Source organism: Strongylocentrotus purpuratus, unplaced genomic scaffold (assembly GCF_000002235.5).
Source record: "Strongylocentrotus purpuratus isolate Spur 01 unplaced genomic scaffold, Spur_5.0 spur5_scaffold_3, whole genome shotgun sequence".
NCBI lineage: Eukaryota > Metazoa > Echinodermata > Echinoidea > Camarodonta > Strongylocentrotidae > Strongylocentrotus > Strongylocentrotus purpuratus.
The window spans coordinates 6,915,821-6,931,195 of record NW_022145609.1 but is presented as its reverse complement, the minus strand read 5'-3'; the positions used below and the strand labels follow the sequence as shown (position 1 = coordinate 6,931,195).

Genomic DNA, 15,375 nt, shown 5'->3' with positions numbered 1-15,375 from the left:
AATAACTCTATCTTTTGTTGTATTCTTTATTATTAAAACTTCTTTAAGGTATACATATTGTGTGTTCTATACGTTTAGTTATCAGTATTCACATTTAATATTTGCCTACACATTTCCTGCTCATATGGAAATATAAACATTTTGATTTGGATTGCATTATCTAACTCTACTAATTAACTTCTAATTCTACTATCTACAATTTTTTTCCTAAACACCCACCATTACATGACACAAAGCTTTCACATAACATGTTATGATGCGTAGTTTATGTTTATATTTACAACTTATATTTTCGTTTTTCATCGTTTACATTCTATCACATTATCGTTGACCTATTTATCAAATTGAATTCCACCGTTTAGGAGAAGTAGAAATAATAATAATAATGATAATGATAACGATGATAACAATAATGATAATAATTATGATAATAATAGGCCTAATGATAATAATGATAAGAATAAGTACAATAATAATGATTGATAATGTATTCATTATTGTCAAACAGTGGGGTAATAATGCTTTACACTAGAAATAGCAGGCATCAACACTAGTACTCCCATGCAGACAACAAGTACAGCGGAATATTGCATTGTCCTACTGATACCTCAAAACACGATTTACATGATGGAACATGCCTTCGTATTTTACGTGTATATACATGATTCAATACGTTTTCCTTTATACTTGTACCTGCATTGAATAATTCAAAAACATATCTGTTATTTCCTGAAATCGTTTTCATCAGAAACCTCAGCACATGATAGAGAAGGGCGGAAAACAAATCAGAAATAGAAATATCTTTCTTGCTCCATGATGTAAGATTCATGCGTTCCTATACATTCACATTATTCAGAAAATGATAGTAAAAAACAAACTTCAATGAACGGGGATAAGTACATATATATATATATATATATGTGTACATTTAAATAAACTCATCCCATACCTTGACTTTCATGTAGAGTGTGACCTAAGATCTACAACTGTTTTTACCCAAATTTTTCAAACTTGTGCGAATCATGTTATTAAAAAAAGAACATTTCAAGGGATCGCCGATATCAAAAGATTTGGGAATAACGCGAGTAGACAAGGTAAACAGAGAAAGAGAAGCACAGGATGAAGGAAAGAAAGCCATGATAGTTTTTGACAACTATTCGTCATGGTATTCTAATTGGATACATGAGAAAAAACGCCCAAGTCCATCAGAATGATTTTTTTCAGCTATTAAGATGAACTTTAATATTTTGCGATTAGATTTACAGTATGGTTGCTTCTTGATGAAATGATTGAAAAATGAAAATATATTTGTAATAAATTAAGACTGAAAATATGTTATCCCTCTTAAGTCTTTTAAATTCTTGAGAACTCAAAATCATTGCGATTGACTTGGATCTTCCTTTTTCTAATGTATTCAATTCTTCTTGAGCACGTTGACATATTCTGTATTTATGTCTTCGTATATAGCTTCTTGATCAGGTTCCTTTAGATTTTGGTCGGTCTGAGGGTCAGCAAGATTACCGTAGCTCTTAGCATCGGTATTAACATCTTGGTAGTTATGAATATCAGTGTGCAGATCCTGGTAGGTATGGACGTCTGTCTTTGACGGATCAAATACAGGGTTCTCATACTGCGCAGACGAATCGGACTCCTTCCCTTTAGACCTAGTAGGGGCTGATTCATCGCTGAAAGTTAATATTATGAAAGCATAGATAAATTGCCTTGATGAAATACATAATTAAACAAATTATTAATTCCCAATAAATAGACATATAGAAACATGTAAAAATTAAATGTGGTAAGTGGTATGGTAATTTTAAAATGCATATCATTAACATAATATGTCTTTTCAAGCGGATTGCCATAACATTCTAAAAGAGTTATGCTTTAGAATATTTCCATTCAATAGCATTTGAAAACAAGAAAAAGGCAACAATATAACTTCATATATAGGCCTATATTTTTTTTAATACAATCATATTTAGATTTGTATTTTCATGGCCATACGGTTAGAGCATCTTGCATGGAGGATCTCGATGAAAATGGACTGATGAGAGGGACAAGTTAAGCACAAGGTATCTCTCTAACCTTCTTCGCTTGTAAAAGATGATGATGACAATTATAACGATAACAATCACAAGAATAGCACCAACAGCGCTTCCTACGATGCTTGCTATGGAACCTGAAGGGACTCCAACTGAAGTTGATTTTGATGGAGAAGAGACAGGTGAAGAGGATATTGTTGGAAGACGGACGGTAGTGAAAATAAAAGACAGGAGTTAAACATATCAAGGTAGCATCAGAGTTGATAGATAAATGATAAATAAATCAGATACTACCAGATGATCATAATTAATTGTAATTGCATGCAATCAAACCGTTCCCAATAGGTTACCTACTAGCAAAAATAAATAAATAGAGGTAATCATTACGGATATTGAAACAATTTCTCTTATAATTTATAATCTCATCGTAAGGGTAACGTAAGGCTCTCCGTTATAACGACCATAACAACAAAAGCAGTAGGCCATCGGTCTTCCCGGGCCGCGCATATTTTTTTACACAACTGTTTAGCTAGTTCAGGTAAATATACTGTGCAAACGACTAGAAACAGAGTCTAACATTATCCGTAGCAGTCTGGCTTGTCTTTGGTTGGTGCCTCCTATGGCCTTCCAGTAGGCAAGTTACCCAGCAACTACAGTTTTATGTAATTCTTTGTTTCTACTTCAATCTATCATGTTCTTCTTCGTCATCTATTTCTTTGTTTTTCCTTAGTCTATACCCGAATCTATAATCCTCTTAGCTCTTCCGCTATGTTTTTCTATGTTCTTCCTTTGACTTATCCTCTTCTCTTTCCTGGTGTATTTCCTTGTTTTTCCTTCTCTATATCCTCTCCACTCTCCTTGGTTTCCCTTTTCTATCATCTGCCCTTCCATGGGTGTGTGCACTGGGTGTACATGTGTGCTGACGAGTTAGACTCTTTCACCAGAGCACTTCTAGGATTTTTTTCGCGAAAATGGCTAAACAGTTGTGTAAACAAAAATATGCGCTCCCGGGCCTACAGAACACCACATGTATGGTAGACGTACACCAGGACAAACTCATGATTCGATACGTGTTTTAATTAAGTGGACCCTGTTGTCAAATCATTTATAAAAAATGTAATATTCGGTGGCGTATCGAGGGATAAGGGCAAAAATAGCTCAATTTCTTTTGAATTTTGAACCATTACAAATCACTTTATACGGTTTTGCATTTACCATTTGCCCTTTATATATGTTTTTTTTAATCATAAAATAGGGAGCATGTAAATGTATTTGCATTGTAAAATATCTAGAACTTTTGAGAGAGTACTGTATAAAACGTATATCTTATGTTGGGGCGCGAAATTCCAGGGTCTGAGGGAACATACGCGATGAGCAAAGCGACCGAGCTTTAGAAACTTTTGCTTTTAAAACATAGCTATAGTCTTATAGATATTCATTACTAAGCCAGACCTTGGATCCAAAATTGATGCAAATCAGGAATCTTGGGCAAAAGTCATTCACTTCGAGAAATCTGCTCAATGAATTTTGACTGCATTTACCACTTTCATTTCTGGATCGTAGAGAACAATTTTTGTTTAGGTACTAATTAACAATGTATGCTTACTTATTCGTAGTTAATTGTGATATTGAGAGCAGTGATATTGAATATAGTGAAGAGATCCGTAAGTTCGGGAATAGAAGTTAAAAGTTTAAGTAATGGAAATGTGCCATATCTGTTTAAATCATAGGCCAATTTCCATTCAAAAGCTAAAGCACTTTCAAACTACAAATGTACAAGAATCTAATAAAATATGCGTTCCTACCTGGCTGTACTTCAGATGGATCTCCGAAAAGGGTGGATTTCTAAATAAAAGGTAATCAAGAAATTAGCTAATTAGTAATGTTTTTAAATGAGATGTTCGTGTATTTATCTAGTGGCAGTTTTAATGAAGTTTAGTATAACCTTTTCTATACCAGGGAAGCGCATAGCACATTTTAACGCCTCTCCGATATACATACAATGGCCAAATATTCTGCACTTCCACGTGAACTTAGGTTTTGACAGGTAGTTAGCCAACTTTCAATTGTTTTGAATTCATAACGGCGATTTAAGGGGAATCAACCTCAAACTACATGTACATTTCAGTTTGTAGGTCATCAAAAACATTATCAGAACAAATTAAAAACATATATTTTGACGAAAGGGAGGACGTAACTCTTCTTCAGAATCCTTCGTCGTTCGCGGCTCTGGAAACTTGAAGTACGTCGTCATTGTGCTTCCGCACGGCCCGTTCTGTGACGTTTCGCATGGAGTCGACCGATATTGCGTACGTAGGTTTCCCTGATGTGCACTACAAAATGATCACTGCAGATCACATCGTCTTTCCTGTCGTACTAATACTTTTTATTTAAAAATTGTTCCACCTTCGGAGCTGCTATAGCTTGAAAATTTCATTGCGATTGTGCGGGTCTAGAAATCGACGAAAGGATTTCCCCCTGGTTTCCAGGAACAATTACACTGGAACAATTATTACACCCAAACTCTTGGCATTGACGTGTATTGCATTTAACACGCGCGCCGCGCTACATCAGTTCTCCGTGCGATACGTCACAACCCGGAAGTTGTGGAAGGGAAATTTCGACACGATGGCATCTTCCTTGGGCAGCAGACGACGTCTGAAATATGGCGAATTGGGATCCCTTTATTGGACTTGCAAGATGCTAATATTTGGCTTACAGCAAAACTTTTTATCAAATGAAACATTGTTTTACTCTCTATGTCATGATAATAAATCATAGTCGCGAGGTTAATTCCTCTTTAAGTTTAAAAATCTGGCTTATCTTTAATGGTCCATCAAATTATGTAGCACGAATCTTTACAAAATACTGTTAACCTATAACGCTTGAATTATTTGATCCATAATGTGTTGTTGTGTTTTTTTCCACAAAAAAACTGTCTTCTAATAAAAACCGCATGCTGCATATTTCTGATGTGTAGAATTAGTGTACAAGCAATATTTAATTAGACAATGATCACAATATCATTTACACACGACGCAACCACAAATTATTACCCCCTCATTATTGTTCCTAATACCTGCGGTCTAGAATATCTACGGCCAATAACAATTATAGGACTGCCGCAGCTTTCCCACGGTCACATTATGTAGCCGCACGTCGTATTTTGAATTTGTGGAGAACGGAAATCTGAGGCTGCCGTACAGCCTTTGAAGTAATGACGGACAGTCGCTGTATGGTCCCCCTCCGGTCGCCTTGCGGGCACCTTACGGCTACATTGCGTCTGCCTTAGTATTTGTCAAAAAGCTACGGCCGCCGAAGGGACGCCCTAAGGCGATCTTGCGTCATCACTTCAAAGGCCGTACGGCAGTCGCAGCTTTTCTTTCTCCACAAATTCAAAATACGCCGTGCGGCTCCCTAACATAATTATTTGACCGCTACTGTATGTGACCGTGGGAATGCTGCGGCGGTCCTATAATTGCTATTGGCCGTAGATATTTGGACTCCACGGCCGCGGCGGCAAATGTGACCTAGGCATTTTCGCCGATATTTGCACCTAAACATTATTTCCACAATATAATTATGCTACGAAACCGTAAGCCACTACATCGTGTAGGCCGACAGTCACTTGGGACATTTACGTCCAACGAAAAATCGTACCTGTCCTCCAACGTTGCTCTCAACACCTGTTCGTACATCATATATCGCCTTCTCTCTGAGGGGTGCATTGTGGTAATGTCCATAAGTCTCGTTATCCCCTATAGTTAGCTCTATCGGAAGATCATCTTTGCTGATGTTAGCTGCTATGTATGAGGAGGGATTCTCGGCATAGGATCCATACGCTGCCTGTTGACGTCGGCGCCTTGTTACCGGAATTCTCTCTTCAACAGCAACAAGTATGTGCCTGAGAGTTCAAAGGGATATTTGTCATAATTATATACCCTCTTGTCACTTTTTCCTTTATTTCAATAACTATTATTTTATTCTAAAGCAAGGATGAGGAAAATTAATATCAATTTAGGCCATTGTGCAAATAATGTTGATGCTCCAGCTTTTATACATCTTTCCATGACATGAGACTGAGTGGCAGACCGAATGTAACATTACTTTTTGATGTAAAGTAGCCTTCACAATTTATGAATGAATGAATTTACCCATATACCAATTAATACACCAAGAGCTTGTACATTAAAAAAGTTGTGAGAGGTATGATGAAAATGTAGGAGGAATGTAATGCTACGTTTACACTATGTTCCCGGCGGCCACGGCAACCACGTTTCAGGCCACCGTGGACGTAACGGGATTGACTTGACACAACGCGGGGGACCGTATGGGCAAACGTGACAGGCCGTGATTGCCGTGGATACCGTGTCAGATTTTTAAACTGTCAAAAAATGTGCCACGGCAGTCGGGCAGTGCGGATGAGAAACCTAGTAGGCCGTCGTAAAACGGGGTGAACGTAACAAAACGTGACAGTCCGTAATAGGCCGTAACAAAACTTGGAGGTGGTCCGTAGTGGGACGGGAGGCCCGCACATTCCCCGGCATCTTACAGTCTGTTCAAGTTTTGTCACGGTCTGCCAAGTTTAGTGCACGTTTTGTAACGGTTGCTTCACGGTTGCTGCGCATTTTCTCCCGTTTTGCCACGTTTTGCCACGGTTTGCCACGGTTCTCACGGCAGGGCAGGGTGTATGGTAGCCGTTTTGTCGGGTTAATCACGGCGCATCCCGGCGACTGACGGTTTACGGGCGCGTTGCGTTCTGACACGGCGCACGCGGTCGGGAGGTAGTATATAAAAGACGAGCGCGGCAGGAGCTTCATTCGAGTCTGAGCAATCGACGACACATTACTGCATCTACAATATGAAGAAAGAAGGTCAAGCTATGCCACCGAAGAAGCCAAGACGTTCGAAGGCCCTCCGTCCTGCACCACCACCACCACCAGTAGTGCTTGGGAGGCCTACTTTTTATACCGTGGGCACAGTCGTGCTCCAAAGCTGCCCGGCGTCCACGTTTCATCCGTAGAAAGCCCTGACAGCACGTGAAAAACGTGTCAGAACTTGATCAGAACGTGAGAAACATGAGGGACCCCAACAGAACGTGAGGGACCCCATCAGAACGTGATGGGCCGGGAGGGAACGTTCTGACATCCGTGGTAGAACGCGGGCCGAACCGTAGTGCGCCTTGGAACCTCCGGGACTCAGCATCCCCTTCCCCCATGGCCCGTCACGGATACCGTGGTAGACCGTGAGAAAACTCTGCAAGACTTAACAAAACTTGAATCCAGAGATAAAATTGGTCTAAACCCCATGGCGCACTACGTTTTGGGCAAACGGGGCTGCCGTGGCCGCCGGGAACATAGTGTAAACGTAGCATGAATTTACTCTGACGTTCAAAATGGCCATCTGTCTTGTCTCAAAGACAGTACCGAAACCCGTTGGCCCACTAAATGTATTCCCGGCTTCTCCCTTTAAAAAGAGCATTGCGCAGATCAAGAGCAGTGCGTTAAAAAGACAGACATTGGTATAATGATAAAATAAAAATGACGATGATAGTATCATTGGTAGTAATAGTAAATTCAATTATGATAATAATAATAACAATGAAAATAACGTAATAGCATCTATATAGCGATTATTACTACTGTTTCAAGGCGCTGGCCTAATTATGCACATACACATGATTCACAGATTTATATAATTAAAGGTCGAAAATCATCGCTTGGAATATGTAGCTGGCACTATGAATATGACGGACAAAGAAAGCGGACAAAATATACAGTTCCTCATTCTACCCTCAACAATTACTATGGTAGACAAAGGAACATCCCTTCACTGCTATTATGTAAAAATCAGTAGAACAGGTGTCACATGCATATTCACCTGTTCTAAACATTTTTACATAATAGCAGTGGAGGGATGTTCCTTTGTCTACCATAGCAATTGTTGAGGGTAGAATGAGGGTAGAATGAGGAAATGTATATTTTGTCCGCTTTCTTTGTCCGTCATATTCATAGTGTGGCGAACGCGAGACACGGCTTGCAAAAATACTTGCGTTATATATGGAGATTCAAGCACATCGCTAAACTGAATGGTAGGCGAACCGTTAGGTGAAGACACTATCACTGGTGGGTTGGGCTTTGGAAGCTCGTCAGCTATGGCACATTACAAAAAAGAGATGTTAACATCAAACTGAAACATCATTGAACGACGACTTTTATCCAATATTAAAATCAATATTATTCTCTGTTTAGAGTCGCACACGTTAAGTAAACCTGCAAGACTAGTACAAAAATACCTCTTAGTATCTCTCTTAGAACTTGTATCCGGCATATGTTAGCAATAAAAGTTCGATATTAATGGTACTTTTTTTTTTTTTTTTTTTTTTTAAAGTAGAAGTAGACGGTTGCAGTAAAGTTTCTTCTATCTACCACGTGGCACCTGGACTTGTTGTCCCTGCTGTAAATCGAACCTCATCATCTAGATTTATAAAGAATCGTGTAAGCAGTGTTTTTTAATAATTTGATGGGAGTTGCCATAGAGATTTGAAATGGTTAAACATTGGGGTCTGTGGTCAGAGATAATAAACACCCAGACAAGTTTAGTGGTAACGGGATTGGCCAATTGTCGTCAACTTCATTATCAAGATAGATTTATCATGTAAATTTGCAATCGTATTTAACCTTTACGACAATTTCGACACTGCCCTTTCACAAATTAAAATCCCTTTTAAAATATGTTCATGTCTCATAACTTCCACCTTCCAACATTTTTATTCCAATACCTGCAGGAGGTTCCGTAAATTCTTCAACATGCTGACTAGACTCCCCCTCTCCTTTGCTTGTGGACGCTACCACGTAGACCTCATAGAGTGTAGCTGGTTCCAGATCACCAAGCACAAAGCTCGAAGAGGCTCCCGCTACCTCTTTCATTGTAAACGATTCTTCTGGCTGGAATGATCTGTCGTATGGCTTTCCTTTTACTTTGTAAGCCAGCTAGAGAGAGAGAGAGAGAGAGAAAGAGACCCGAAAACGCAATTGTGAATAATGCTGTCATCCACTGATGTGTTTTGAGGTCACGGTAGGGATATTTGCAATTACTTTGGGAACGACTGGAAAAGTCTTTGTCGGTTCATTTTCAAAAGATCGGTAACATCCAACTCCATGAAGAAAATTCGGGGGGGGGGGGGGGCGTCCAAAAGAGTTTTGTTATTGAGACTTGAATCGCCAACTGGTAAACTCCACTGAGAAGCTTATTTGGCTCATCTGAAAATATTGGTTGGACAAAAGCCACAATTGTACCCATACTTCAGCATAGAAATGAACAGTTTGGTCATGAATTTACTCTTTCTCGTTCATATATTTAAACAAAAACATGTTTCCTTTAGAAATTGTTTAAATATAGTTATACATCAAGATTTCGATCCTATCTCAGCAATCGGATGAAACCATTCGGCGACATATTGCCGAAAATGTTCGCAGCAGTACTAGTTTAGAAAGTTCTTTTTCATTCAATGATCCATAATAGTTCACGTTTTGCATTAATCTAACAGAAAATACTGGTAACTTAATTTAGAAGAAAACAATAGTTGACAAAGAAGAGAACTCCAGAGAGAATGTTAGAACAATAATTAAAGTTCGGATACACAGAAACCGTCATTAGATCTTCGTTTGAATTTTAGTTTTGAGGTTACCGTATATGATATTTTTCCACGGGGGTACCTCGGCTCCTTCCAGGTAATCAGCAAAGATTTTGATCTGCTGGAAACAGCCACCTCCTGGGGCTCACTAGGAACTGTAAAGCAGGATATAAGATTAATAATGAAGTAAATACAAGTCAATATTTGTATACGATCTTCTTGTTAAGGTTAGAAGCTTCTCAAAAATTATAGCATTGACAAAACATTTTCGTTTCTCTTTCTCTCTCTCTCTCTCTCTCTCTCTCTCTTTGCATTATTTTGCGCTGTATTTATGAAGGGAATATCAGTGATATAACATCTACTGTAGATTTGTGTCATTTGAATTGTGCTAATAAACTAGCAGATGTGTGCTATCGCACCTTGCACACGTCTGCTAAATAACAGGCGGTGATTGGTCAATTAGCAGACGTATGTCTGTTATTTAGCACACGTGTGCCCTTTTCCATACGTCTGGGGCATGTCAATAAAGTCATCAACGGCCTTACATATATTGATCACTTTTGCAATACATGGTGAAAGGATTCATCATCCTTTATTTTTGAGTAGCCATGCAGTCTTTCCTTGCATACACTTAACTAATAACTAGGTAATACTCGGGGATTATGGGATCTCTTGATGTCCAAACAAACACTCATGTTTAGTTACATCATGTACATGCACACTTCCATCTAACGAGTCCCGCCGCGGCACTAATGTCTTTTGGAATGATATTTATCTATATTTGCCACACTCCACCCAGGTAAGGTGAATGGGTGCCCAGTAGGAGGACATTCCTGCAATGTTTGCGCACCTTTTCATGGGGGGTAATGACATGAATCCAGGGCCGTCAGGGAGAACAGTTCAAACACTAATGAGGCTACCCTGGTGAAACAAGACATAGTATTATTATCATTATCATCGAAAAATCTTTAAATTATCGCCATAAGGCAGTTTCAATAGCCTTGTGCCTCATCTAATAAAGTGTGCGAAGTTTTCAACGGCGTTATTACGTAATCTGACGATGTCTTTTACATAGCCAATACGATATACGGTATTGAAATCACCCTCGAGTTGATTTCTTGAAAGTCTCTGCGATTGTGTAAAATGAACATGTGATGTTTATATAGTTTGTGTTACCATGTTACTCAACGTTTTTTCTTTTTCTCCCTTTTTGTATGGGGTGATAATATTTCTACAATAATTATTTTGATCTACATGGGACACCATAGAAATGAGAAAATGAATATCGTACTTCCTTCTGATGTAATCCTGACAACGGGTGGGTCCGGGCTTGGGCTACCAAAACCTAAAATGGTTTCCGCCATGACCTGTACAATGGAAGAAAAACATGGTGATAGAAAAGAGAGATGTAGAACGGGAAACGACTTACAGAGTAGAATAAATTATGGACAATTTAGAGATTGACCTTGAATGGATGGAAGGAGAAGATATGGACCTCCTGACTTTTTTTTAATTTAACATGAAAGGTTTATTATAAAAGCATTTCATCAGAAAGAATATAGATACCAAGATGGTGTAATTTTTTGTTTTCACCATACTCATATTTCTTTTCTTTTTTCATATTTCATTAGAAAGGTCGGGAAACCTACAATTCGCTTCTCCTTGTTCTATCCCGCGTCATCCTTTGAAAGACATCCGTTAAGTTCTATAATGAGCTGTCTTTAATATCGTGAAGCTTTACGTCTTTTAGTAATATCTTCACAACACATTTTACGGATGGATACTATTTTAAACCTTGAGTTCGTTATCATATTATTAAAGGTAATACAAAGTTTTGGGAAATTTTGGAATTGAGTGGATAGTGATTCTTTACAATTTTTATATATTGGATGCCCCTGTGGACGTATTATAAGCACTAGAAAATTTAGCCCCTAAAACACTTCTGCTTTCGAGAAAAATGCAATATAAAAAATGTACCGGTGCTCCCGGTAAATGTTGATAAATTTCAAAAAGCGCTTACGACCGTACAATGGTAGCTGCGACCATGAAAATCTCAGAATATGTAATTGTGATATATAATTTCCAAACGGAAATAGCTAATCGGTCGATTTTAGTCAAGAATCATTGTTTTATAGCTTAATTAATATCTTGACCTTGAGAGGGAGCTATACAACATAAAGAGTTTATTATTTACAATTTCATAACTTTAGACTCGATTTCAACCGCGACAACGATCACTGAATATTGTAGGATCGCATATGCTTTTAATATCTTCATTTGAACCAAATTCATGACCCCATACCAAAACTTTGTAATACCTTTAATGAAAAAATAATGTACATCTTATTATAATATACAGAATCCATTTACAAAACGCCTGCAAGAATCACACTTGCCTGAACGGAATAATTTGTGTCCCGCTGGAGATGGGGAATAATTGTGGAAAACCTGTAGTTAATGTCAGAGCACAGCCCGTCCCGACACTCGATGCCGAAGGTCTGAGGAGTGGCACCAACATCATCCGCCTCCCAGTAGAGAATGTAGTAACCTATTATCCTGCCCAGAGGAGGGTTGGGTGACATCCATTCTACTGTGATGCTCTCCTGGTCGGAAGATGGCAGATTTACTCCGATTGGTGGCGCTGGCTCTTTAATGTACATATCATAGAGAAAATTCGTAGGATAAAAATGAACGAAACAACTCAATGATCTATCACTGACACGTTGGACATAGTATAAAATAAATGTTTCGTTTTCTGTTGAAAATTCTCATAGAGAATCCACTGACTAGCAATGTTGGTGGAAGATAGAATTTAACGAGCAATGTTAAAAAACATTAAATAATTATAACTTTGACTGTGCTTTTGAAAGGAGCAAAATATTTCGAAGCAATACTATTATCTTCTTTTACCCGCATATTGTACACAAGCACACTCAGAATCAGTAACCCATCCTGGGCAGCTCTCAATAAAGGTTTTGGGTGCACGAAATCTAGAATTCAAGATTACTCCATTACGTCTTATTTATGACTGGAAATAAATACTTAATTAGGTTTCCATTGATTTTGAAAGAGGAGGGAATACAAAAAAGGGCGAATAATGTAACAACAAAACAAATTAAAGATTTGTACAAGTACATGTTGTCATGACATTAGTTCCTGTATATGATCAATTCCAAACTGTTGATTACAAAATGATTTTTATCAGAGTTGTATTTCTGGTTCTGTAGATACACCGTTGACATTGTAAACAAATATATATTGGAAATAGATATAATTTTCGTCGTTATCAAAATAGAACTAGAAGACATGCATTTTGAGACCTACTTGATTCATCTGTCTGTGCCCAAATCGCTGGACCATACTCCCCTGCTAGTTCATAGTTCCAAGCTCTGATCCTAATCCTGTAGATCGAATAGGGGATGAGGTCAAATATCTCAAATAGCTCAGGTCCTGCGCTAGCTGAGGCATTACCATGATAAACCACGTCTCCTGGAAATGAACAACAGGAATAATGATAACGGTTTCTAATAAAGCGCTCATATCCATCACACAGTGACGTTCATGGCCCTTATACAATATTATCCTGCTTATAGCCGAGCCGCCAAAGTAACTAGCGCTCAGGCATATCAGATACATTTACAATTGTGTTGAAAGTGGCAAAAGTAACGTCTTGCTAAAGTACATTAGTGCCGTGCTGAGATTTGAACCCCGTACCTTGTGGTCTACAGTCTGGCGACTTATCCATTAGACTACTACAAAACCTCTACGAAACATCAAGCGTCAATTTTACTCAGGAGTATAAAACTAGTACCTCGAAGACATAAAGTAGCTAGGTTACATGTTTTTTGAAGGAAAGCTGAAAATTGTATCGATCAAAATTGTATGGACTCTTTTACACCTAAGGTTATATTGTATTTATTTTCCGTCATTTAAAAAACATCAACAAATATACATTAACAATCATAAAGACACAGTTATAAAAAGGAAGACGAAGGGATGGCTCTACTCAGCGTTGTTCGCATAACAATGCTGCTTTACAGAGGGGTCCCTATAGACATAGAAAACATGAAAATAGATAATACAGAAGTAAGGAAAACTTACAGCAAACTAAGAACTTACAATAATGATAAGAGCAAATTGGAGTTTTAACAAAAAGGAGAAAAATATTTACTACATATACAAGGGAGAAAGCTAGACAACCCCTTTTAGTCCTAGACAAGGTTTCCATTCCCTCTTTCCTCTTTAGGTTTTACTACGTTACCTGTAGAATTGGAGAGCATAACTTCGTAGCTTGAGATTGGTCCATTCCGATCACTACATTCTGGTTTCTCCCAAGAGAAGACAATACTGCGTTTCTTGATTGAAGTGGACTGAATATTAGTTGGAGGACCAGTAGGATCTGTAAAATAAAAGAGGAAAACTCATTCTCATTCATTTTTCTTGGTATTCAATTTTTTACCTCATCTACATTTCTTTAATATCAGCTAATCTACATTTTCAGCGAGTTCATAATCTCGTTCTTTGTCTTCGTAACCATTCTCTAATCCCTGTAGTATAATTTTTTTAATAATTCTTTGAGTGTTTTTGTCTAAAATGAATTTTCAGGCCAGTTTATTTCATTTAACATATTCTCCCATGATATTTTGCAAGGTTTTAGTCAAAGTGTATTCGTACAACTACGAGTTTTGATTATGAATCTCCTTCTGTTCAAATTTATCAAATAAAGAATTGACCTAACTCTAGCGTCGTGCAAAGTAGATATTGAGATTTTAATTGGTGTAGCTTTAAGCAGTTAGAAAGTGATTTCAGTTTTTCGTATGGTGACGGTATAAAAGGATCTGTTCTCAGATGTAAATAATATATGTGATTGCTACATACCCGTACACAGACCCTCATACTCACACCATAAACACACACCCTCACCCTCCCCTACGTACATGAACACACAAAACTAACATGAATATCCTGTAGTAGCTGATTGGGAATCCGAATCACCATAACCGCTACTGGTTCTGCCCCTCACGAACACCATGTACTCAGAGTTGGGAGGCAACTCCAGGACATTGAAGGTGAAAGTTGAACCATTGACGGTCCCTGTTAAATTCCTTCTAGGAACGCTTGGGGTATCCTCACACATATCGCCTTGAAGCACATAGTACTTGATTTCATAATGCGTAGGCTGGCATGGAGGTGAGGAAGGAGGTTGCCATGATACTGTTAGACCAGTAGTGACACTGTCTTCTTGATGCGGGGTAAGCCCTGTAATAACTGGCATTCCAGGAGCTGATAAGTGTACAGAAAGGAAGGAATTAACATTTATTCAGGCGAACTCAGGTTCCCAATAATTGATTGATTTTACACTGTGATTTTACTAAATCTAATCTTTATCTTTAGAATATTATGGACTTCAATTAAATTTAGGTTTTTCTGATGTATATTAGATTAGTATTATTCATGAGCCTTTAACTAGGCTAGCAGTAAAAGCTATTTACCTATCTTGGAGCCACGTCAAGAGATGGACAGTATAAAATTAAAGCCAATTTGAATTACAATTTGAATCAATGCAGTTCCCGTTGCTTTTTCTTAGAACCAATTCTTCTTTAATCGCCCACAGTGCCAATGTGTACAACGGAAGAATTGCAAAATCCATGTCTGTATAAGCAATACACATGTACGGTAGGCCTATAACTCATT

At 38.1% G+C, this 15,375-nt stretch overlaps 1 protein-coding gene across 1 annotated transcript in view; it reads right to left on the bottom strand.

Moving 5' to 3' along the window:
* Positions 1-8: 8 nt before the first annotated feature.
* The window catches only part of LOC105436872 (protein sidekick-2-like), a 40,877-nt gene continuing 25,510 nt past the window's right edge, over positions 9-15,375 (bottom strand). The window contains exons 9-20 of the mRNA XM_030996407.1: positions 14,638-14,964; positions 13,943-14,080; positions 13,006-13,170; positions 12,078-12,328; positions 10,973-11,048; positions 9,736-9,836; positions 8,827-9,037; positions 8,098-8,197; positions 5,706-5,949; positions 3,851-3,890; positions 2,089-2,197; positions 9-1,685 (exon numbers count right to left, since the gene is read on the bottom strand). Of these exons, the coding sequence (XP_030852267.1) occupies positions 1,415-1,685; positions 2,089-2,197; positions 3,851-3,890; positions 5,706-5,949; positions 8,098-8,197; positions 8,827-9,037; positions 9,736-9,836; positions 10,973-11,048; positions 12,078-12,328; positions 13,006-13,170; positions 13,943-14,080; positions 14,638-14,964 (2,033 nt within the window). The 3' untranslated portion in view covers positions 9-1,414. The remainder of the gene's footprint in view (positions 1,686-2,088; positions 2,198-3,850; positions 3,891-5,705; positions 5,950-8,097; positions 8,198-8,826; positions 9,038-9,735; positions 9,837-10,972; positions 11,049-12,077; positions 12,329-13,005; positions 13,171-13,942; positions 14,081-14,637; positions 14,965-15,375) is intronic.